Source organism: Desmodus rotundus, chromosome 2 (genome assembly GCF_022682495.2).
Source record: "Desmodus rotundus isolate HL8 chromosome 2, HLdesRot8A.1, whole genome shotgun sequence".
Classification (NCBI taxonomy): domain Eukaryota; kingdom Metazoa; phylum Chordata; class Mammalia; order Chiroptera; family Phyllostomidae; genus Desmodus; species Desmodus rotundus.
The window spans coordinates 205,327,753-205,352,982 of record NC_071388.1 but is presented as its reverse complement, the minus strand read 5'-3'; the positions used below and the strand labels follow the sequence as shown (position 1 = coordinate 205,352,982).

The 25,230-nt window shown below is 53.4% G+C and overlaps 1 protein-coding gene across 1 annotated transcript in view; it reads right to left on the bottom strand.

Moving 5' to 3' along the window:
* Positions 1-25,230, bottom strand: part of TRPM8 (transient receptor potential cation channel subfamily M member 8) — a 70,855-nt gene that overhangs the window by 8,366 nt on the left and 37,259 nt on the right. Inside the window, exons 14-22 of the mRNA XM_024563974.4 lie at positions 24,601-24,730; positions 22,933-23,078; positions 21,705-21,817; positions 21,135-21,351; positions 19,029-19,120; positions 17,158-17,299; positions 15,926-16,097; positions 13,779-13,956; positions 6,624-6,814 (exon numbers count right to left, since the gene is read on the bottom strand). Coding sequence (XP_024419742.2) covers positions 6,624-6,814; positions 13,779-13,956; positions 15,926-16,097; positions 17,158-17,299; positions 19,029-19,120; positions 21,135-21,351; positions 21,705-21,817; positions 22,933-23,078; positions 24,601-24,730 — 1,381 coding nt within the window. The remainder of the gene's footprint in view (positions 1-6,623; positions 6,815-13,778; positions 13,957-15,925; positions 16,098-17,157; positions 17,300-19,028; positions 19,121-21,134; positions 21,352-21,704; positions 21,818-22,932; positions 23,079-24,600; positions 24,731-25,230) is intronic.

The window sequence follows — 25,230 nt, the reverse complement described above, 5'->3', positions numbered from 1 at the left end:
AATGGTGGTTATCCACTTTAGAAAATAATTTCTAACTGAATGTGTTTCTATTGTATTTTTCCTAGCAATGCCGTTTCCACTGTCTTTTCCTCTAACTGAAATGCACGTACAAACCCAAGCAGAGCACTTGGACGTCCGCACGGCAAGGGCAAGACGGTCCCGGACGCAGATGGCAGAGAGCAGGAATGACAGATGACCAAGAAAAACCACCCAACTTCGTCAGTCGAGGAAATGCTGGTGGAAATGAGGATGGAGCACTCCCACCAACCAAACCAGAAAGTAGCAGGTTCTGCCATAACAACGGCATCCTGCGTTGGCAAAGATGTGATGAACAGGCTTCCCATATGCCGGAAAATCTGCGAATTGTTACAGCCTCGGGGACGGGGGCCTGCAGACAGTAATGGAAGACTTAAACGTATACATGCTCTTGGTCCAGAAACGTCTCTCCTAGAAATAGCTCAGAGGATGTGCTCGAAAACTAATGTGGAAAACTGTTTATCATGGTATTATATGACAACAAAGGAGCTGAAAAACCTACACATTTAACAACAAGAGGTTGGTAGGTATGTTGATACAGTGGAATATTCCAGTTAAAAATTGTCATGCAGATTTGTATTTACGGATCTGGGAAATGGTTGTGATGTATTATTAGTTAAAAGAACAAATTCAATTATAAGTGTACATGCACAGATCGAATTGTTATACACCCACACGAGACTAAGAGAATAACTACCAGCATGTTGATGATATTTATCTGGGGGTGGTGGCTACATTTGCCCTTGCTCTTCCTTATTTGTGCTGTCTTGCATTTTCCTCACGTTCTATTAATAAATATGAATTACTTTTTCATCTTTTATACGGGTAGGGTACTTTTTTTGTTGGCTTGAAGACGTCACCAAAAATGGAAGTCTGGATCCTATCTTTTCTCAAAGTTATTTGAAAAACCTTGCATTTTTCTCCAAAGAAGAGCAATGTCAAGCTTAAATTCCCCATCACTGGAGGCAAACGCGAAGTAAATTCAGGGCATGAATCACCAAACCATGAAGTTTTGACGAAACGAGATGCATTTTGCCCGCCTTTTCCCCGCAGCCCAGCCCAGAGGACTGGTTTGTTTTCACTCACACAGGTGGCGTCCTGGCCCCGCTGACCCTGGACTGCGCACGCACATGTCTGGGGAGTGGGCCTTCCCCACATGCAGCCCCCCGGCTTCCCACCCCCTCCTGGAATCCCAACTCGGAGAGACATTCACCACCTCCCTCTACTGCTCGTCTTTGTTCCAGATAGGCTCGTGCTGGGCATTGTCTTTGATTTACACGGAGTCCGAGCTTCCTCCCTGCACCTTTTAACCTGGTTTGTTTTTCCTCTGCAACAATTTAGGAGAGAAAAAAAAAATACAGAACCTGTTGTCAGAGTCTCTGGTTGGCAATTCGTTTCCTTAATTTGCTTTGCATTCGCCTCCAAATCTGAAGGCCTAGATGGTCTCCTGAGCCTTCTCCCAGATCCCGTAGACACTCGTCCTCCGCGATGCGGCTTCAGGACAGCAGCCAAAGACACTCCTGAGGCCCATCCTCGTGTGCCTCTGACCTGCGGACGCGGCCTTGGAGTACAGATTCCAGACCTCCACTTCCAACCCCCGTCTCTGACATAAAGGCTGTCCGTTCCCTCAGCTTGAAATCACTCCCTTTGTCTTCCGAGGCAAAATGATGGGCAGAAAGCACCTTATCCAACAGTTACAACACTTTCCTTCATCAAGAAAGGCAATTACACAGCTGTGATGTCTAATGACGTCCCAAAGGCGACACTCATGTCTTGAAATAATGCTGTTAGAAGAGGTGATGACAAGGATCCTTGAACCTGTGACATGAAGTTGGGAGTCACCGGCACATCGACATCCCGAAAGCCAGACTTCAGGGGACTGAGCTCCCGGGACAGCACACGAGTGGGTAATGACCAGGATCGAAGGTCATATCCGTGAGCATCTTGCTTCCCTTTCTGTGTAGTTAAGGAACTCCACGAAACAATGATGTGTCTTAGTCAGTGAAATTTTTCTTAAATATAGGTTAGTAAAAGTCATCCTTTGCTTCCTGAATCATCTCAATACGTAGGCTACACTGAGGTGGTGGGAATGATCCTCCAGATACGAAACGTGAACTGATGCAGGGCGGTCGGGGGCCGTTCATTGGGGACAACAGAGAGAAGACCAAGGGCACACACACACACCCCCAGCAGCCCCTGGGCCACCCAACACCTGGGAGCAGAGGGCACGAGACACAAACAAAGCAGAAAATCTCCACCTCGCCCCGCCAAACCAACATGGAGACGGGCACAACCCGCCCGCATTCCTCTAGTTAGCTGTCCCGGGTTCTGCCCGATTACCCTCTTCCCGAATCGCCCTCCACACCGACAAGGGCCGGCGGAAGTAGCGCCACTGAGTGCGGCTGGTCAGGGACGTGAACGTCTCACCCGAGATGGACAGCAATTTGCACATCTCACCTAAAATGTCATAGGGTGTGATATTGTTATGTTACAGAATCACATGCCTCTGATTTTATAACAAAAGATTTTATGTAATAAAAATGAGGTGTTACTCGTGCCAGACCCTGCACTTTTTTCCCTTTAACAGGGACTTTTAATTTTTTTACCATTAGTGCTCCAGTGGGGGGGGGACACATTTCAAGACCCTCTCCTGTCCCCCAAACTCCAAAGTGACTGCTCCTTGCCAAGTCACAAGAAGAAGCATCAGCATCTGCAAGGCATCGCTTTGGTCTGGGGACACATCTTGGTTCACTTCCAGTTCAGGGAAACAAGTTCATTCAGCAAAGGGGTGCACTATTGTCAAAGGGGTGCTTCTCGACTTGTCACCATTTCTTGCTCTATCGTGTCTTCCATCTACATTTTCCCTTCCCCTGGGATTTAGGATGACACATTGTGACATGGTGGGCTGGGGACAGGAGGCAGGGGGACTATCTGGAGCTAGAACCTGGCTGAGGGACCGGCCCGGGGTCTTTCATTAGTCCCTCTGCAGCCCTCGTCTCCAGAGACCCCTCTCGTCTCTCATGGGACAACCCCGACTTCCTCCTCTTCCTGACCACAGCTTGCTCTGTGGCCCCCTCCCAGCCTCTGCCCCTTTGCCTGGCTAAATTCCAGCTCATCCTCTGGGTCTCAATGTAAATATCCCCTTCTTCCAGGAAGTCTTCCCTGATTCACTCTGGTCTGGGGTTTAGGCGTCCACAATGTAGGTCTCCTGGTGCCCTACATGTTCTGTAAAATGGGTGCTTCCCACACTTCCCAATTAAAGCTCTTTCACTTTCGTTCTGCTCCTGCTGGAGGGCCAGGATAGGTTCTGTCTTATCCAGCACTATTCAGACATTTTGTGAGGACTTTTGCGCTGGTTCCTGGTGTCTGTCTAGAACGTAAGTGATGAGACTAAGTGAATGATTCATACCCATCGAGGCACCCCCTTCTATCCCAAATTGCTAAAGGTCACGCTCTGGAAGCACACGTGTGCATCTCTCTAACTCCCACACCTGTCACAGGTGCGGCTCAGAGAGCAAGGGCTCGGCAAAGGCGCTTTTCAAGAGAGGAAAACATAGCAGATGTTCCGACTACTCGTGAAATGCGTCCATTGTGGGAGACTGGCAAAGGGGCTCCGCTCAGTACTGAGAGGCATGAAGAGGCTACTTCTTCAAGATCTGCCTTCACTTTCCTAAGCTCGGTGAGGCTCCGAAAGGCACAGCAAATGGGGACAGACACGTCCACAGGGTCAGCTTACATGTGGGAAATTTTATTTTCAATTGTTCAAGGTGTCACAGGTCATTTTGGACTGCTCAGAGCGGACTGGGTAGCGAACCACTTCCATTTCCAGTGTGTCGAATCTAATTACTGTGGCAGGTGAGTTAGTGGGAAGGAAGCCCCTCACAGGCTGCCTCCCAGCACAGCCCACATTAGCTGTGAGTGGCAGGCGGGGAGGGCAGCAAGAAGCTCGCTTCCCCTTGACTGGCCAGAGCCGGGAGAGGAGGCCCTCCCAGGGGGCCTGCGCATCCAGCCCTTTCCTCCATCTGGGTGGGCCTGTGATGTCCCTTGACCGATAGAACGCAGCAGAAATGATGTCATGTGACTATGCAGCCACGGCTTGACATGGAAACCCAGCCTCCATGTAGGGAGCGTGAGCTGGGGCACACGGAGGCTCCCCACACACACTCCAGTGCACGTGGCCATCAGGCCCAGCCAGCCCACGGCCCACCTGCCCAGTGACCGAGCAGGGGGCGGCCAAGACCAGCCCTCCCAGCTGAGCCCTGACCAGGGGCGAACCCACGGGACCACGAGCAAAGAAGTGGTGGTTGTTTCAGGCCACGGGGCTTGGGGTGGTTCGTTATACAATCACCTGCAGCCCACCTGCTCGGACACCTAACGTGGCCCTTCTCTGCTCTCCCCCAGGAGGCTGAGAACGCGTACCCTGCGGGCGCCAGGGCTGGGGCCAGCCTGAGTCACGGACTGGCCCCCTCTGGCAGCATGCTGGCCCCTTCATGGCTTTAGCGGCCCCGGCGGGGTGACCAGCAGCCCCCGGAAGTGATGGGGTTCCCGGGATGCTGGACTTACAACTTCACAACCAGGACAGTCCCTGGTGAACCGGGACAAGTTGGTCCCCTAACTGGATGTGTGGGGTGCAGAACATTTAGTACTAAGACAGGGAAGCTCTGGACGATCGGGCCCCCATGGGTCACCTTAGGCCCTCACACTTTTGCCCTTATATGTCCCTTCCTGGATTAAAACAATGTTTATTAAAAATATATTATGACTGAGTTAGTATAAAGACCAATATATTCCAACATGTTTTCTGTTGACTACAAGTTCATTCATTTTTCTCCTGCTGTTTAAGAGAAAGTAAAAGATTTCCATGGGCCCTGAGCATGTGGTCCCTGGTGCTGTGACTGATGGGGAAGTGGCTCTGCTGCTGGGCACCCCCACCCCACGCCACGCCACCGTGCCCCTGAGATGCATCATCTGACCCAGGTCAGAGGTCAGAGGGCCAGGAGAACAGGCCAGCTCAGTCTCTCCCCTAGTCTCCCGACCTCCGATGAATAAAAAGAGCCCTCTCCTCCTTTTGCAGTTAACATGGCAACACGTGTCTGTGGACCAGGGAGACTTGTCTGGCTTTGTGGCTCTGGGATCATGTATCTAGAAGACCTAGCCCGATGTGGCAAGAAGAGCTGGACAGGTGCTCCCCGCAGCCAAAGGAGCTGGTGGCCAGGGTGCGACCAGGAATCCACGGGTGAGAGACCCTGGTCCCTGGAGCAGAGGGAAGGAGAGGCCTGGGGAAGGAGACCCACTTGCAGCCCCTAGGGTGTCAGGGCTGAGGAGACGGGTGACCACACGAGAGAGAGGACAAACTGGCCTGCCGACACGATGACCCCTGCCTTCCAGAAGGAGGTGGGTCCCCCAAAGGGAGCGTGTGCTGAATGGTTCCCTGGAAACCAGAGGCTCAGAGGGGAGCAGCCTCCAGGGAAAACACTGCCCATGGGGGACTGTGGTGATGGGCCAGCTGGGCAGCCACTGAAGGACCCACCCAGCACCCACACATCAACCCGGGCCAGGCCAGAGGGCATGGAGCCAGGCTCGGACAGGGCCTCTGTCTCTACGAAGGGCTGTCTGCTCTTCCACCTCCACCCGCCCTGGGCTGAGGGTCAGCAACAGCAGTGCTGAGTCGGGGAGAGGGAGTCAGATAGACAGGGACAAGCCAACTGCCCCCCCTTCCTGACAGCTCCACCAGCTGAGAGGAGGTGAGCTCTCGGGGGGAGCCCCCCCTGACTGGCGATGCCTGGGCCGGTTAACATAGTGAGCTGTGCATTCTAATTTCTAAGTCGAAACTGTTTTAACAAGTCAAGCCACTGCAAGCTTTCTAACCCCGTCAGGACAACCGGAAAAGTCGAGAGCCCTGCTGGAGTGACGGCTAATGTCTCCCAGAGAATAAATTTCACAGCAGCCAAGGGCAGCCAAAGCAAAGTCGTGTGATGGCACCATCCCACAAATCATGCTCAACCAACATACTATTACATCATTACTATGTCCATCCCGCAGTTACCCCACCAAATAGGGCCACCCCCGCGGACGAACACCGGGTCTCAATCTACTCCTTCTCTTGAGGACCGCATTTTGCCATGTATACAGCACACCCACATTTTTGGCCCAAACTTTCAGGGAAAAAATCTTTCATTTTAATTTTTTAATCCAATTATTTATTTATTTATATTTAGAAATAAAACTGATTATCATATTCCAGGGTATTATTTTGCCTACTGTTTTCTACAGTTACACTTTTAATGCATAAGCATAAATAAAAGAATTAAAAACATTTATATAGATATAGAGTTAGTGCTACCCATGTATAATGTGCACCCTTATATTTCCCTCAAAAGTTTGGGTAAAAAAATGCACATTATACACAGTAAAATACGGTAATTAATTCCTTGGCTGGCCCGGTGCCCAAGCTTTACGGACAGACAGACAGACAGATGTGAGCGGGAGGCAGCTGAATGAGCCGTCCTGCTGAGCGATGGCCCCAGCCTGTCCCCCTGAAATTCATCTCTGCCTCTGATCCCCGCGCATGGGGGCACGCCACTCACAGCAGGCGGAAGGCTCGGCGGGTCCCTCCTTGCAGCAGCCCTGGAAGCACCTCTTCGCCACCATGTAGAAGTATGCGAAGACCACGAAGGGGAAGGGGATGTTCAGGCGGCTGCAGTACTCCTGCACGAGGAAGTACCTCTGGAACTTCCAGACCTGGTCGTTGTTCTCCTGGACGGTGCCCACGGTGTAGCTGGCGGGGAAGAAGCAGGAGACAAGGTCAGACCTGGGCTTCCCCACACCTGTGGTTTCACTGCCAAGTGCGGCACTAGTGATCTGAAGCTCCGACCCTGATAGTTCAGGTCCGGACGGGACAGAGCATCCCTGCCGGCAGCGCGGCCACAGCCACTCAGCACCTGGCGCACTCCATTTCAAGTGGGCTCAGAATGGTTTCTGGCTTGGGGTTTTTGTTTTGTTTTGTTTTTTTCTTTTCAATCACAAAAAAAAAGTCAAAACTCTAAAATTATTTTTATTTCAAGACCTTTCAAGGAGTCTGTTTTTTCATTAGCCTATTATTAGGTTAGATACAAAGAGGCCCAAGGTACTGACTCTCTCAGGAATAACATGCCCTCCCATTGGCCAAGGGCCTTAAAAATCCCTCCAACTCAGTGACTTTTCTTCTGGAAACTTCCCCCAAGACTCAGGAGGTGCGGAGAACAGACAGGATGTGAGCGGGTACACACACAGGGCCGTTTGCCGCCGCGCAGCACAAAGGAGCAACCCCAATGGCCACACTAAAGGCATGCCTCGCACGTTAGTTATCAACGTGATTACGTCAGGCGGCCGTGAAAAATTACGTTCAGGACTAATTTTTATATTTTGGGAAAACAAATATGAGGTCTGTCCAGAAGGTATCCAGCCATGTAATATGAAAAATAGAGACATTTATTAAAGAAGATACAAGATACAAGAAACACTGTACAGCGGACAATGGTGCCTCAGTCCCCTTCAAAGTAGGCACCTTTAGACCTCACACGGTTCTCCCGATCGCCATCAGCTGCCACATCGTATTTTCCTGCATCTCATTGATGGTCTGAAATCTCTCCCCTTCCAAAGGTGATTTTAGTTTTGGGAAAAGCCAGAAGGCACAGAGCTCCAAATCTGGGCTGGTAGCGGGGCTGAGTCACCTGGGTGATTTGACGTTTTGCCAAAAAAACTCTGCACGAGACGTGATGCGTGAGTGGGCACATTGTCGTGATGAAGCTGCCAACCACCAGTTGCCCACAGCTGCAGCCTTCTGAATCATCCAAATAGTTTCTGCACAGGAATGTTCAAGCTTAACACAAAATTTGATGCAGATTCGTTGCTCTACTCGCCCAGTCATTTTGAATGTGACAGCCACATAGGACACATGCTCACTCAGCAACGTCTGCCACCCCCACTGACTAGCACAGTGAAGTCGTCATTGTTCACACATGTGCATCCCAGTCCCCTCTCCTTGGCTGCCAGGTTACATTGTTGTCAATGTCACGCAAACTGTTCTCATTATATTAACAATGGCTGGACTTTTTCCAGGCCGACCTACGTGACAATTAGGCTCAAACTTGTACTGACAACATAGCCTCAGTACATAAATCACATCTGGCCAGTGAAGAAGTCATCCATCCCTGGACCTCAGACAAGAAGTCATCCACCCCTGGTCCAGAATGGATTCAGGCCAGGGCCTGTGAAAAAGGCTTCACATTGGTACAATTCACCACTTTAAAGAACTCTGCCTCATCCCACTGTGTCCTTTGCTCCCCAGGACGACCCAGTTGGCTGCAAAGAGCTTCCCTCTGCACCCCAGGGCACGGCGGTGGGGGGACCCAGAGAGCTGCGTTCCTTCCCTGGGTGAATGTAAACACCCTCCTCCACATCCCAGGGGACGTGGGTGAGCTGGCTGATTGCTGGACATTAATACCCAAAAGCCGCTTTGCGTAAATAGCACATTTCCAGGTTGGTGATGTGAGGTTTGTTTACACGCTGAGGTCCACCTTCCCACACAGCAGCAGCTTCCAGAAGGTTCTTCCTCTCTCGAGTCAGTTCCCGATCGAGCCAAAACGGCATGAGGATTCTCCGGGGACGGCTGAAATTGAGCAATGCTGAAGCGATGTTTACGTTCTCTAGACACTGCTTTCCCTTTCTGCAAAGGAGGCGCTGACTCTCGGTCTGGCCCATGTACTCCCCCTCCCTCGGCAAGCCCGACACCCGGAGCAGCTCAGAGGCCACCTCTCCACCCAGGCTGCCGCCCACCCCAACTGACCCCCATGCTCCTCAGTCTCCCTGCCAACCAACGACCCTCAAAGTGTCTTCCCCGAGAGAGATCCTCCTCTGGTCCCTGCTCTGCATCTCCTGTGACAGCTGGTGTCCTCAGCTCCCCCGCTGGCTGGAGATTGGCGGGGATAACTGAGCTCTGTCACCTAGGACCACGTGAGCACCCGCCTGGGAGCAGGAGGGGAGGAGGAAGCGGGGGCTCCCGCAGAGAGACAGGCTTCCAGAAATCCACTGACCTTGAAAATGTTACCGAGAGATAACAAATGTTTCGGATTCAGATAGCTGGGCCCAAACGAGATGCAGCAGGATGTGAAAAGGATGCACGGAGGAAGACTGAACGGTGAGAACATTTATGTAACTCATCTTTTTCACAACCCAGCACAGATCAAAAGGAAAAATATTATTTCAATAGTTGCTAGAGAGCCTTCTGGCAACATTCAACATCCATTTCTGATTAGGGAAAAAAGAAGAAGAAAAGAGCATAATAAATAAGAAATAGGAGGAAGCTCCCATGACATGATAAAAAAGAAAAGAGAATAAAAAGAATTCAGTAAGGAGAATTATTCCAAAATAAATGAGCAAAACTTTAATAGCCTTCCTACACATCAAAAAGTGGTTATTGAAAAATACTTATATTAAAAACAATATCTCATTCACAACAAAAATGGCCAGAAAAAATGTAACAAAAATCTGCCAGATTCATATGAATGAAACTATAAAACTTCACTGAGAACCTACATGGGCGAACAAATGGAGAGTCACACCATTTTTTGTGGATGGTGAGATTTTTTAAAAAACGCCAACTTCCCCTAAATGTTCCTACAAAGTTAACATCATCATCATAAAATTCACAAATGTTTTTTTTTAAAGGAGGAAGAAAAAGGATTTCAGAAAGATGAGGCTTAGGCGCCTCCATATGATTAAATATACAAGACAAGCCAGGAAAGTTTGAATAAGAATAATGAGATGTTAAAATGCTATTTCTCAAGCAGCAATTAAAGCCATTTGGTAGTAAAAACCAAAATAGAAAGCTTGATCAACAGACCAGAATGAAAAGTCTGCAAAAAATTCACAAAAAAAAGTAGGTGCCAAAAAAATGGTGGAATTGATAATAAATTGAAATACAAGACACTCAGAGGCTAGAATTTAATCAGGTAAACCCCTCCTGCAGCTCTCAGATTTCGGGCGTTTTCCTCCTGTCACTCCTTGCCCGCAGGCAGGCCGTCTCCAGCCAGCCCTGTCCATGACCCCGAGACGAAGACTTATCTGCACCCTCCCATGTCCCTGCAGACAGGTAGTGTGTTCCCCACATCCTGGGTCCCCTCTCGTTCTGCAGCATCAAAAACAAGCAGATTCAAAGCCTCCAGTAAGAGACAAGCAGAGGTCCCGCCGCACTGATTTTTGAAGCGCTGACTAGATTTCGTTTACTGCCATCAGCGCCACACAGCCAAGGGGGCGCCAGCGGCCTGTGTCTGTCGGGACCGAGAAATCGCCCTACAGGAAAATGGGCAAACCCTATCACGCGACACAAAAGGTTCTCTGTATCCTAGTCCCTGACCCTGCCCACCATCCGCGCTGTGCATCCTCCCCAGACCACCTTCCAGGCTCCTGGACTGCGGTCCTCTGAGCAAATGTCACCCATGCCAACGGCTGCTGCAGACCCTAGCCCCACCTCCAGCCCCTGTCACAATCAGTCACTCGGTCCTCTGTGCACCGCAGGGCTTGGTAAGTAGCCTTCCCATGCAGCTTGTGTATCACAGTAGTCGAGGCCACACTGCCTTAGGCTACACTGTATGACTGTTTCTGAGCCCATCCCTTCCCTCACCAGCAGCTCTGACCTCTCTCTGTCTCAAGCTCTTCATTTGTAAATGATAATAAGGCCGCACCGGCACGAAGGGACAGCAGGTAAAGGGAGTCACGCACCGGAAGCACCTGGGCGTGCCTAACACGAGAAAGGGTCCATAAACAGTAGCTATTGGCTGCTATCACAAGGACCTTTCGCTTCACTTCAATAGCCTCCTTCAGGCTGCTCTGCCGGGTGACTCTTTCCTTTTGTCCCTACTTTCCTGCATATGCAAATAAGATGGAAAATACACGTTTCGTTCTGAGAAATCACCCTGGACCAGGGTGCGGGTGCAGAGTTCCGAAGAAAGGCTTGGGGTGGATTCGCCTCCTGGACGGGGTGCCTGTAAGTGGACAACTCTGTGTGAAGACGACCCAGAGTCCTTTACTGACTTTGACGTCACTTCGTGTCCCTGAGGAGCCACACAGGGCCTGTGATTGGTCATTTCGGTGTAGAGTTATCACAGACGTTTGCGTCCATTTCCTTTCCCCGTTGAACACCGGCTGGAGAGCGCTCCAACACTGAGTTAAAACTCCCGAGCAAGCGTGGGCGTTCAAGTTCGCCAGAGCGCCGCCTGCAGGCTTCTGCCTGCACCTAAACATTCTGATGCGGTGCCCAACCCAGGTCGCAGCACGAGGCTGTCGGCAGGCAGAAGAAGCCCAGTGTGCCTACCACACCTGCCAGAAACCACGTTCTGACCTTTTAGCCCAAGGACCGCAAGGGGGCCGTTCTAGGGGCTCCTAAGTGTCAGGACTGGTCTAGGAGTCCCCCCGAGGGAAGGCATGTCCCCAAATTGTCACAGTTAAGCAGTGAATGAATGAGGGACAGTGGGTGCAGCACAACAGCCCAGGCCTCGTGGGTCAAGGACCTACGGTTGAGCCTCGAATGGACACAGGCAAGCCGGACAGCAGTGTGGCCAGGGCTGCTGACCCTGAGTGCATCCTGGACCTGAGAATGACAGGCTGGGCCCCAGCCCCTCGCTGCTCCAAATGCTACCACTGATTGTCATGCAGATAACAGAGTACAGGTGTGTCATGGGCCTCAGGAGTGGCCTTTGCGCACAGGGCGCAGCACACAGACTTGGGACAGCTCTGAGTGACCGTCCACTCCGTGCCTCACTGAGCTGCACTGCGTTCTCAGAGCCTGGAGGTCGTGGCGGCCAGAGCTCTTGGCCTCTTTGTTTCATTTCTGTAGAGATTATGTTACCGGTGGGTTTTTACAGGGAGTATCCAGGGTGGGAAGTGAAGGCTGACAGGAAAGGTTATCACTGTAAAATAGTTCCCTCCTCCCCCTCCTAATCCCACGTCCTCCCTCTCTGGTCCTCCCTTCCCTGCCCTCACGCAGACACAGACTTGCCTGTCCCCTGGCCTCTGTACGCCCAGGCCTGGGGACTCTCGGAAGCATGGTGTCATCTGGCTTCCGGTGAGCCATATGGGTTCTGGATTCCTCAGTCCTTCCCCGGACAGCAGGCAGGGGCAGGGAGGGGGTCGCACATGCCCTCTTTACACCCACATGGGAATAACGGCCACAATCTCAGTGGCCCAGGCGCCTGGCACCGGACAGATATGAAACATTATACAATGAATCCCTCGCTGGCCCATCATTCACCATTGATGCTTCTCAGTCAACAGGAGACCCGGCTGCTAAGCTCCTGACGGTACTGAATAATGAACAAAACACGGGAAAGAACCCGCTCCCTCCACTCAGTGAGCAAACCCGGAAAGCGCCGCGTGCTGAGGACAGGCACCAGCTCCACCATCCGGAGCTGACCGCCTGCAAGGAGAGAAGGCTGTCGCTGTGCACACGGCCCGAGGGGGTATCTACGCAAGGGAGGGGGGGTCACCAGGGACCACCTGGGCAAAGGATGACACTTGGTTCCTTAAAGGGCAAGCAGGAACGGGGCAGGAGGAAGTCGCGATGGAACAGGTAATCCCAACAGAGGGTCCAGCGTTCATTCACGAAAGCATCGGGCGTGACAGATCACCCAGCTCAGGGACGGATGGACGTGAGGTGCCTGCCCAGGACAGACAGCAGGGGTGAAGCCTGAAGGTGTGTGCCAAGGCCAGGTCACAGACGGCCTCTGGGACAGGCTGAGGAGCCTGAAATTGACCCTGAACGCTGTGGGAAAGACTGAAACCCTTCCACAAGTTTCAGCAGAGCAGTGACCTTTCAGAAACGTCCCCACGGCCACAGCGTGAGGACTTCTCTTTTCACCCCGGAAAACCCAGTGACCACTCCCTGCTCAGCCCCTCTGATGCGCGACCTCCCCAGAGGCACGCGCCCCACCCGGCCCCATCCAAGGGTTTCTCTTCCACCTCAAAGTTTAGCAGATAATTTTTAAGTTGCATTCTGTTGCCAAAGTGTCTGTCTGTCTGTCTGTGCCAGGATTCACGTACTCAAAATGACTATCTGCTTCAAAGGCACAGCCAAAACCGGAAGGTGTTCCCACTGAAACCACCACGGGGCACTCTCTGAAACGCTCCTAAGGAGGGTGAGGGGACGGGAAACCACGATTTTCCAAATGTACTAAGAAGAACTGCCAAAGGCAATGAACATATTTCACACCATCGCTCCCGCTCTCCCTCAGCCTCCGTAGACCTGAGCCCCAAAGGGGAGGCACTCGCCTGACTCTATTTGGATTTAAGCTGAAAATCTTAAAGCAGCAGGTACATAAAGGCAGAGTCCTTTGAGCCCTAGAATCCATACGCCTGCATTCCGTGAAAACAAGAACCTTGGAGGCGAGGTCACGCCGACCTCACCACGCTCGGGGACATTACTAAATGGTTGTTAAACACCCAGAGCCTGGGTGTACCGGAGGGTGGTCGGGTGCCCAGGGTCAAATTAACTTCCCGCACCGCTCACAGAGATGCGTTGTATTTTTAATACAGACCCTTTGAGGCCCCACCCACTTCAGAGCACCTGTCCCCAGAGCTCTCGTGGATGCTCCCCAAAGGTGGCCTCCACACTCCGCCCTGGTCCCTCCAGCCCCGCCCCCGCGCGCCCCCGCGCGCCCCCGCGCCCCCCACCCCGCATGGTCCAGCGCGCCTGGCGGAGCACGCACCCGAACATGGCGACCAGCAGGTTCACCAGCAGGATGTTGGTGGACAGCATGTAGATGCACACCAGGGGAATGGTGATCCACTCGGGGAAGCGCGGCAGGTTGTGCTCGTCCAGCTCCACGCACAGCGGCTTGGACTCGTTCCCTGTGAACGTGCAGTGCGCGAAGTCGTACGTGGTACCTGAGGGGGGCAGACCGAGAGGCTGTGTGAGGACCCCTGCAGGGGCTGTGCCGGGCCACGGGGGGGGGGGGGGGGGGGGGGGGGGACACACACAGGACGGAGACCACTCGATGTGTCGGTCACTGTTCTGACGCTCTTTATCCAACCAGGGTGAAGCCTTAGAGTCACACGTTCACCCACTCGAGTGCAATGAGTGTTTATTGAGCAGCTAGTGGGAGCCAGGGACTCTGCGAGGACAGGAGGTACAAGGGCGAGGCGGACAAGGTCCAGGCCCTGGGGGCGCTGCCGCCTCTTTGGATAGGCAGAGAAGCAACCGCCCAAGTTCAAAGGCTCCGCCTGTGAGAAGCAATAGGAAGCACACGCTTGTGGGCTCTGCGAGCAGAGCGGAGGCAGCTCCCTCAAAACAGCTCCCCTGAAGGACGGTCTCCCCTCTGCCCACTGAAAACAACGGGCAGCCATCAGACCACTTCCGGCGGAGGAACAACGCAGGACAGTCTCTTCGCCAGAGCACCGGTCTGGCTGTGGCACAGGGGACGAGGACCCAGAGGGAATGGGGTGGGACAGAGGGACGGGCGCCATTGCAAGCCAAGCAGGCAGGGTGGGTCAGTGGTGGCGGTGGTGAAGGTAAGCGTGGCTGGATCTCAAGGACAGCAGACATAAATCAACACCACTAGCTGGCGAATGGGACACAGGGGATGAAGTCCCAGGAGGCATCCAGGACAGGACACTGATTTGCACAACCGTGTGAATGGCGGTGACAGACCCAAGAACGGGGCGGGGGGGTGGGGGGTGGGCCTTGGAAGAAGTGCAAGTCTGGAGGGGAGGTGGGAGGGCTTTCACTGGGACGCACTGAGAAATCGCAGGGAAGGCAGTGGGCGAAGCACCTGGCCCTCTGGGAGTTGCCCTGGGCGAGAAGCCTTGCCTGAGCGTGAGTGAGGGGTGCTGAGGGGTGCCCCACCCTATAGGGAAGATGGGGCGGTGCTGGTTTTGCCCTAATGGAACGGAGAGACATGGAGAAGGCGAGCGGCTTCCCAGGGTACCCAGCTGAGCAGGACGGGACCACCTGCCACTTGCCCTTCAGGTTGCCGAGAGCTGCCTCCCATGGGACTAAACCAGGTGCAGGGCCCTCCCAAGGACCAGCCGCGCTCACTGAGGAGGACCCGAGCACAGTGGGCAGACAGCAGGTAATGACAATAAGATGCCTGTCCGCTGATGCGTGGAAAGACAGCTGCTTCTCAGATCTTGAAAGAGGCTCCGCAGGAGAAGCCAGAAGACAGCACAAGGGCTCCAGGGTGAGGGAGAGAACAGCAGGGAGCTGAGGAATGTGGCCAATGGGGCGAGGGAAACGCCGGGGTGATTTTTCCAGGGCAGATCAGGACGCAACAAGCCCAGGCTACTGTGAGAGATCATCACATCACTGTGAGGCCTTAGCTCACCGTGACTCACGCCAGTCTGCACGTGCCCCACCCTCCCCTGATGTGACCTGGGAGTGGCCGTCCCTGCCGTCCGTGCCACAGGGAGCCTGCCTCCAAAGCACAGCTGGCAGCGGGGGGATGTTGGAGGTTTAACTCCCAGGTTCCAGTGCAAACTTTTCAATATTGCTCGTCTTTAAATAAGTGGGCGCCCAGTTATATGAGAGAGTACATCTCACAACACTCATTTCTGAACTCACAGGGCTTGTCTCTCTCACCAGCCACACTGCTGCTGAATATATGAGAAACGCTATTTTTTTTTCAAAGTTTAAAAACGACAGGCTGAAATGGCAGGCACACGCTTGCAAGGCGGACATAAAATTCTGTTCAGGAGCAAGAAAAGTTCTGAGGGTTAGTGTTCCCTCCCTGGTGTTGGCCCAACTCAGGCCACGTGCTTCCAGGACAGCCCCGAGGGTCATAACGGGGAGCCCTGGAGGCTCGCTCTGGAAGCAACAGCCTCCGCCCAGCTGCCCCCGCCCAGGCCACGTCAGGCTCACCATCCACATCACTGGGCACCTGGCCAAACATGGCCAGGTAGGGCTCGTAGATGACCGAGCGGAATATCCACCTCCAGCGGTGCTCGTTATGCCGGAGGATCCCTTGCCTGGCCACGCCGAAGGCCATCATCCACACGGCGAAGAGGAACAGGAAGAAGAACACGTCAATCAGCTGTCAAGGGAAGACACCAGAGCTGAGTCAGGGCGGTGCCCCGGCTCGGGTCCGCTCGGCTGACCACAGAGAGAGTGGACGTTCCAGGGCCCCGGGGAAGCTAAGCCACCCAGTGTTCGCTCTCTAATCTGAAAACACGGCCATCCTCACCTTTGGGTCTGGGGACTCTATTTTCCAGAATTAAAACCGACTAATGCATTTCAGTTTGCTGGTCTCCAAACCAGCTCTGCGATAGGAGCTTTCTGAACAAGGGACCAGCCTGAGAGCAAAGGAGGGACCGCCATACCCTTTAAACCCCCAAATTACTCCCTTAGTTGTGTTTTGGAGAAAAATCAAAGCCATCCTTATTAAACAAGAATTGCACACTTTAATGTTTTTTGAAATTTTTTGCACCCATAATATGACTTCATGGTGACGTGAGGCCTCAGCTATGCTTTGAATAAAAACCACAGACTCAAAGAGCCCCAGCATTGGAAAGGAAGTTCCGGAGGAGCCCGTCCAAACGCCCATCTGACTTACAGACAGAAGCGGGAGAGATCCACGGCAGCTGGAAAAGAAGGTCAGCAAAGCCACGTCGTCCGTGGGTGGTTCTCTCGCAACTACGCTGTGGAAGGGGCTGTGGGTGCTCTCCCTCCACCTACACTACACAGCTGTAAGAATGAAGTCCCAGCCCGCACTGGGCTCTCGCTCCCTGCATGTCCCCAGACAAACGCCATGACCTCCCAGGACCCACTGTCCCCATCTGTGAAATGGGCGCAGGAGTCCCCATCCTGCTGTTGCTCTTTGTGAATTGTTAAGACTCAAATGGAGGCATTTGGTAGAGTGTCGAACCTGAGTCAGTATTTCATTAGCAATGCACCGAATTATGCTGTTTGCTCCTAACGGTCACTTCAAGTTCAATCTCAGCCTGGGAGGGGCCCCAGATGCCAGCACACAGGGCGAGCAAACCTCGCTGACGGGAAATGCAGCGGTCACTCTTGGAGAGGACCCTCCTATCAACACTGAAGGAACTCCGGGTGTGGCTGGGAAGTTGACCGCGCCGGCTAGTCCCCGTGCTTACCATCCTCTGCAGCATTATAATCTTGGGCCCCAGATTTCTGCTAACAGTGAAAATGTGGATCAGCCTCAGCGTGAATATGATGTAATCCAGGCAAAAAATGACTCGTCCGGAATACAGTGAGGTTTTGTTAGAAGGGTGGAGCCTGTGGAAAGAAGGGGCACAGCATTTGTGAGACGCTGACAAGACATTTCAAAGTTTTGTTTTTAAAAAACGACCAAAGATGAAGAAACAGCCAAGAGTCTGAGAGTGAGTAGAAGCAGGCCTCACACACCACCCATCCTCAATCGCTGCAGACCAAAGGCCACCCCATCTTCTGCACTTGTGGGCTCCAGCAGAGGCCAGAACGTCACAGAAAACAGTTTGCAGAGGTTCCGGCCACTTCAGTACTTCATCCTCCGATACTATTGTCAGACCCCACGACATCATCGCCACCTCCCTGGCTCCTGGGGCTTCGATGACTCTCCCCACCCCCACCCTAGCCCAGGCCTCCCCTAACGGGACTTACCTCATCCCACCAGATCATGTCATTAGCTGACCACCTGCTGAGGTGTGAATTGAAAACCACCTGTACTTTCTTAACTGGGATGCTCTAGAAATAACCTCCAACCAACTGTGATTCAAATGCTGGGCTCTTAACCCAAGGAGAAAAGGAGGTTACTAGAGGAAGAAATTGAGTTTTTACACCCTTGAAATCGCAGCGTGAGCGCTCATTGGGAGTCTCCTCTCGCAAGCTTTCCCTGCGAGCTACAAGGGGAAACCCCAAAACGGGAATTATCTTCTGGAGGGCGGGCCCCTTGTAGGACAGTCTCCCTTCCTCAGGTGCATGTTCTAGGAACCCGTCTCTATCAGTGTGCCTGGCTGGCGTTGTTGTGAGAGGCTGCGTTTGGTTTCAGTGAATTTTTTTTTTGAAGACTTTTTCAGTGTGTTTGCCCATTTCACGATGGGTGATTGACAAGTGCACCTGCCCACACTGTGCTGAGTGTTCAGCTCCTGCTCCACCCTCCCTATTCATCCCTCCCTACCTCGCCTCAAGCAACTTGTTTTTTGTTTCCATGGATGAAAAATATCCTCAAAAGGAAATGTTTTGCCAACGTGGAAGAGGTGAAACAAAAAATACCAGAAGCCACCAAAATCAGCGAGTTCAAAACCTGTTCTGAGCAGTAGAAAAAACATCTCGATAGGTGCATCGCATCAGATGGAGAGGACTTGGAAGGTGACTGAAGTTTAAACATGTAAGAATAAACACACAATTTTTATAGATACATTCCAGGTTTTGGGGGGCCCTCGTGTGTGGGGAAGGCAGGCCTGGAGGGGTGCAGACGCAGGCGACGTGAGCCGTGGTGTTGGGTGGACCCCCATTTCTCCATCCTGAGGCTTGCACATTGCTTTTTGCCCTTGGCCATAATTTTAGATCGGTTTTTCTCATGAGATTGCTTTTAGGTTGGAAATATGCTTATAACTAGGAGGGCAGGCTCCATAACCAGCCTTCAGGTTCAAGTTGACGGCCTTTCTGAAGCTTGTACAGCCCAGAATGAAAACGCTGTGTGGTGTTTAACATCCTCTTCATTCTCTACTCTCCCCAGTTTCTAATGGTCTCTCCCCGAGTTCTATGGGCACAGATGAAAAACCGGGAAGGGTCCCCCCTCAATTACAGATCACCAGGAGGGAGGGAAGGAGAGGAAACAATGGTACGCCAGCTCTCTGTGTCTCCAGGCAGCAGAGACAGTGGTCTTCGGTAACAACCTCTGATTGGGGGGCGGGGGCTGGACAGGCTTCTCTTGGCCTTGAACGTCAGAGACCTTTCCTTCACCATTTCTTCCAGGAGAAGCCAAAACCCCCCGAAACTGGGGAAAGCGGTGGGAACTACTTACCGAAACGCAATTCCTGCGATGAAGTAGAAGAGGCCAAGCGTGTCCATGACGTTCCACAGGTTGGTGAAATAGTTGACTCCGTTCATGTACCACTGCAGCACAGAAAGGGACGGAGAGAGGGCGTGAGTCGCTTGGAAACGTCAGCTGCCTGCAGGTTTGCTCACTTTGGCACGTTTTTCCAGATTTTTTGGAGCCAACGATGTGCCCGCTGAGCCCTGACACACGCCTGCTGCTGCCTGGGAAGTGCGGTACACGCTGGCTGTTCTGTCGTTCACGTGTTGCTGACGAAGTCAACAGCAAGGACTCCTGTATCCTTACTGCTGAGCCCACAGAGAGTAAGTACAGCCTGTGGGGACAGATCGCAGGGTCCCCGGGGACAGACTGTGGGGTTCCCGGACCACCAGGCACCGTGGTGCAGTCAGGCTCGGCCTGTGCGCACGAGACCCCTCAGAAGCTGGCCTGCATGGCAAGAGAACCCCTAAGTAGATCAGTTCTGGGGTTCTCACTGCACCACTGCAGTGAGAAAACATTCAGAAAAAACACCTGGAAAGAGGCCTCTTTTCTGGACGGAATGCCAGATATGGACAATTTTCATAAAGTGCCAGGACCCCATTTCACCACATCTGTCAGGATTTGGGGGGTCAAAGGGCCCCGATACTGCACAGTGCTCTCCACAAAAAGGTGGCAGAACTTATTTTAAATAAGCATCCACCATCCGTTCAGTGGACCCAGGAGTTATTTAACAACAATATTTGAGCTTACTGTCTGCGTTGGTTTACAATTCCTGTTTAGCAGATCGACGCCTGCTCCCAGGCCCGGGGACGTGGGAATACGCTAAAGAGCATATTTTTTGGTACCCAGACACAATCTAAAACTGTACCATCCTGCTTGGTTTGGGTTGTTCTAACAAGTGTGAATGGGGTTCATCAGGACTGCACCCAGCCGGCAGAACTGACTGTCAGAGGGGCCCAACCAGAAGGAGGATTCCCCACCAGGAGCCTGCACACATGTAGAGAAACAGCGCCCCCGAGTGTCGGGATCCAGGCATGACAAGGCTCTTCAAGGCTGTGTTCTGCTCAATGGGCAGGGCTGCCCCTAGGACCAGGCTCCTGACCCTCACCCCGAACCCAAACCCGAACCATGAACCCACACCCTCGCCATAATCCGCGGCATTGCCAAGTCGAAACTGCCCATTCAAAAGCGACTTCCAAAAGGACAGAGCAGCAGCACTTGGACAAAGCTGTAGGGGAAAAACGCCTTCAGAGTTGATATGGTCGATGGCTGTGGAAACCAATGTAAGACCCCTTTCCTAGGCAGCGACTCCGCGAGGTCGAGCTCAGCGCTGTTCCTCCCTCCAAACTCCTGCAGCACCGAGCGCAGTGTCTCATAAGCTGTGGGCACCGAGGCCGCACGTGTCGAGCGGGTGTGACGCTGGGTTGGCCTCAAAAGGGACGCAGGAAGCAGCAGCACCAGCAGTTCTCCTAATCTGTAAACTGCTGAGTCCAAAAGGATTTTCCAGGGTCACTTGTTCCCGTGGTGTGGGGACAGCACCGCCCTTCGCCACTGAAATCCACTTACTCAACAATTAGGAGCTGAGCACCTGCCACATACATGGTGGAGAGAGGACGCCCAAAAAAAAGTGCAGATCCCAAGAAACTGCAGGAAAGCACCATGAATAACTCACACAAACTTGCTGAAACCCACAGGGACTTATATGACCTTCCAACACGGTCACTGAAACACGCTGGGCACTCGGATGTGCTGAGCTGGGAGGCCCTCCCACCCCCCTGCCATTCATCCTGCCCCCTCCTAATGGGGGAGCCAGTTTACAGTCCAAGGTCAAGGTGCTCTCTGAGCCTGCTCAGGATGCTGAGGAATTGCTCTTTCTCTGTGAATGCGAGTCAGAGACCAAGGAGAGCGCTAGTTGCTCAGAGATCCCGCCGGGAGGGCCGAGATGCTGAAAGTGGGTGGGCTTCCACCTCATGAGAGCAGGTATCTGGGAAAACCACGACTTGGGAACTTTAGAAGCAGCTTCTGCTCCTCGGGGTGCAAGGAGACGCCACCCAGGGAGAAAGGGAGGAGGCGCCCTGCGTGGGGCCGTCCTACCTGCCTCACTTCGTCGCAGAACAGGACGAAGACCAGCACGTAGAGGACCAGCTCGGGCGGGCGCGGCACCGGGTGGAAATCCATGAGCAGCACGTAGGCGAAGAGCAGCAGGAAGGCGATGTAGAAGACCACGTTCCAGGAGAAGACCACGAAGGGGGACGTGAAGAAGGCCACGTAGTGCCACAGCAGCGTCCTGGGCTTGTCACCCGGCTTCTTCCTGGACGGGGTAAGAGCGTCCTCACTGTCCCAGCAAACACCGTGGCACAGGCGACAGCCCTCCCTCTGGATACAGGTGGACCCGGCCACACAGCTGGGGCAGGGAGTCCAACTGTGTTCAGAGATGGACGGGCCAAAGGTCAGCCCTTGGCACTTCATGGTTAGCAAATCCGAGCTCTGCTGTGAGAGTGAAGACATGGCCCCACCTCCACCTGCTTGAAATCAAACCCAGGGAAAGCCAGAGAGGATCCCAGACTTAACTGCAGGCAGTGGAGCAAATGCCCTAAGTTCTGGGCCTTTGCCCTGTGCACAGGAGCATGCATGCATGCACTATGATGTGCCCTAGTTTCATACCTGAAGGACACAAAGCCGCAGCCAACCAAGGGCATGATAAACAGACACAGGATAATCTTCCAGTTCTTGGTGTCTCGGGAAATCTCCCCATACCACTGCTTGGAAAGGAAATTCTACAGGGAACAGAGACAAAGTACACGGGCCCTTATTAACGCAGCGACACGCAGGATGGTGCACAAACCTCTCCTCCCGGCCCTTGCACCTCCCCAAAGTAAGCCAGGTTCCTCTCTGCCTGCCTTAGCCACCTGGACTCTACAGGGCTGTGACGAACAACTGAGAATTCTGTCTGACTCCCAGTCCTCCCCTTCCTTGGGCCCTCTACGGTGAGATTCGTTTCGTGGCTGCTGCCGTTCAATCCAGCTTAGCTGCAGTCACAAATGATTGTTTTCACAAACACGGTGCTAAGTATTGGCTGCACAGTAGAACGCATAAAACAGACGATGAACATGGAATCAAACCCCAGTTCTGCTTTCTAGCGGTGCAACCCAGAGAATGTTCCAGAACCTCTCTGAGCTCCCAACTCCTCGTCAGCACCACACGGTGATGCTTGCCTGGAAAGCCCACTGTGGATGTGAACGTGAGCCTGCGTGGGGCAGACAAGTGGTGGCCCGTCCATCTCTTCTGGACCCCGCCGCACTCACACCCAGGCCCCTCCCACCGGGATGTGGGGAGGAACAGGCCCCCTCAGCGATCTGAGACACCTGGGCACACCGGCAGTAACTTAACTCAGCACAGAAAAGCTCCCTGCTGGCTTTCTCCATTTCGTACCAGTCTCTCTACTGTCGTCACTAGGAATGGGGACACTGCGGTGACAGCAATAGCTGACAGAGGGCCGGCCCCTTCTGCTCCTCACTGCACGGAGCCCTCACCTCACCCCTTCCCTGTCACCTGACCTGTGCCCACTTCACAGGCGAGGAACCAAGGTCCAAGGGCCTGTGGAACCCGGCCCGGCCCATGCACCTGGCTAGGGGTCCGGGGGCTGGAGACCCAGCCCACAGTGATGGCGTCGCACTGACTGCTTTGTGGACACTCCAGCACCACCTCCCGACGCAAAGGCCTCCCCCGAAGCCGGCGCATTGCCGTCCCCGCACCATCCCCACCTTCTCCTGCCCCGGCTTTCATGCTGCAGGTGAGCTTCGTTGTCACCATTATGGTTCCTAAGGTCGCTAACAGCATCTGACACTCAGCGTAAAAGGCACATTTCTGGAGGTGACTGCGTGCTGTGTACCTGGACCCCGGGCTGGGCGATGAAATGCTGGTCTGTCGCCTCCACCGCCAGCTCCAGACAGTTGCTTCCGCCCCAGGCCTCACAGGAGTAGACTAGCAGCTGCTCAGCCAGCTCTTCATCGCTGCTGTAACACTCAGTGAACAGGTCTGCCATCGCCGTCGCCGCCGCCGCACAGGCACCAGAGGGGGAAAGCTGAGGCTGCTGGCCAGGACCCACCTGCCCCGCTCCCAGCCATGCCCGACTTCAAAAAAAGCCAGGGTGTGAGCACCCGCTTTGCAAAAAGCCTAGAAAATGCTGGCACCACATAATTCTTCACCCAACACAGGCGCTTGCCTCTCACACACCATCCCCAGCCCAGCTGCCAAGCAGCAGGCGTCCAGAGATGCACACTGAATGGGCGCACTGAGCACCCAGAGCCCCCACTTCGGTGGGGCTCGGCCACTGGGGAGGGCACCCCGGCCCTCTGCCCCCTGCCCAGGGCAGCCCTCCGTCTCATTGACATTCTGGACTTTTTAGTGAGGTTTCTTTGCAGATAAGGCACAGTGCAAAAAAGGCAGAGAAGATCTAAAAAAAACACTGACCTATTGCTAAGGGTATGCTTGTGTTTTGAGACCTAATGACAAAGAGACTAGCGCACAAACCCTTAGAGGAAATTTTGCCAAGTATTGGAAGCCATTGCTTAGTGGAGGTTGGTCAGAAATTAACATAATTTAGTATCTTAAAAAAAATCATCAGACACTTTTTTTTTTACCAACGGAGGCCTGTTTTCACTAGCTACTGCGTTCTGCAAACCGAAAACTCCCAGCTGAAAAAGAAACCAGCCGGGCAGGGCTGAACTCCCTGCTGTCGGAGGCCATGGGTCCTGGGCTTCTTGCATTCCCGCCTCACTCAGGGCCTTCCGCGCCAAGGTCACGGACAAGCTCTGCTCAGGGATGCTGACTAGCAAGCAGAGGACAGACATCCCAGGAGAGCGATGCTCAGCACCACCCCCCCCACCTTATTCCAGGCACTGCACAATCTCACCCCAGAGGGGAGCACGGGCCGGCCCCCTTCAGCCTCACAAGGAGGTCCGCACCCCCTGACTTTGGGGAGCTGCAGGGCAGGCAGCAGCAGCCCTCACTCATATCACTGAAGGGGAGTCAGGGCCTGGGGGACCAACCCAAGACATTTCTCTGGCTGCTGCCTTTGCCCTGAGTGGTAAACCAGGGGTTTGGGGCCCTATCACCATATATATATATATATATATATATATATATATATATATATATATATATATATATATATGAAACTGACAAGCTAACTGGATGACTTGCAAGACAGGTGAAACCTCAGACCTGTCACAGTTTCTTAATAGCCCCCAAAACAACACACATCGCCCCTCCCTGTGGTGCTGAGTTACTTAGGACCTGGACCTGGGGAGTGAGAGAGGGGTGAGAGAGCCCGAGATTGCCCACTTGCATTCTCAGAAAAGTCAGCAAACACCAGGATTGGGGGCCTGTGGCTTCTGCCATGACACACAGACCCCAGCCGTGTGGTCTGCAGCCCACAAATTGGATCGAGGTGCATGGACATGCCACTGACCTCTGCCACCTGGCACATGAGTGCCACAGAGCCACGTGGGCCCCTGGCATGCCTGCGCCCACGGGACACCCCGTCGAGGAGGCTTACCCACCGCGCGGGTCTCGTACTCGTTGGCCAGTTCCTCGGACTCCCCGGCGGCGTTAATGTCATTCTTCACCTTGGCCAGGGTCTTCAGGAGCTTGCTGGCCCCCAGGGCCGCCAGAGTGCAGCCCCTGGTCTTGCAGGAGAACGGGAGAGCGTCAGGGCTGACTTGCAGTTCTTGGAAGTGGTTGAGTCAACACTAACGTCAGACAGGGACGAACTCGTGGCAAAGGCAGAAATGGCAAAATCTGAACTGTTCGTCATGACTCAGAGCAAAACGCGCAGTGTGCATACGATTGACTTGAACATGAAATCAGCGTATCCAAGGAAGAGAGCGAGGTGCGTGCCACCCAGAACAACAGCAAGGCTATGACAGGGGGACCCGACTACCCAGCATCAACTCTCACAGTTCAGAGGGGGCAAGTGGATCGGGCCCTGGGAAACCCAACCTGTGTGAAGTCAGACTATGTGTGAACTCCGTAGTCAGCGCCCAATCTGATGCTCTAAAAACAGAGCGTAACTTCTTTTCAACCCCCATACATCACTTACAGAACATCCGTATGTGCTAAACTACAAAGAAAAATCTCAGCAAGTTCCCCAAAGCAGACTGTGTCCAGGCCCTCCTTCCTGTCCATT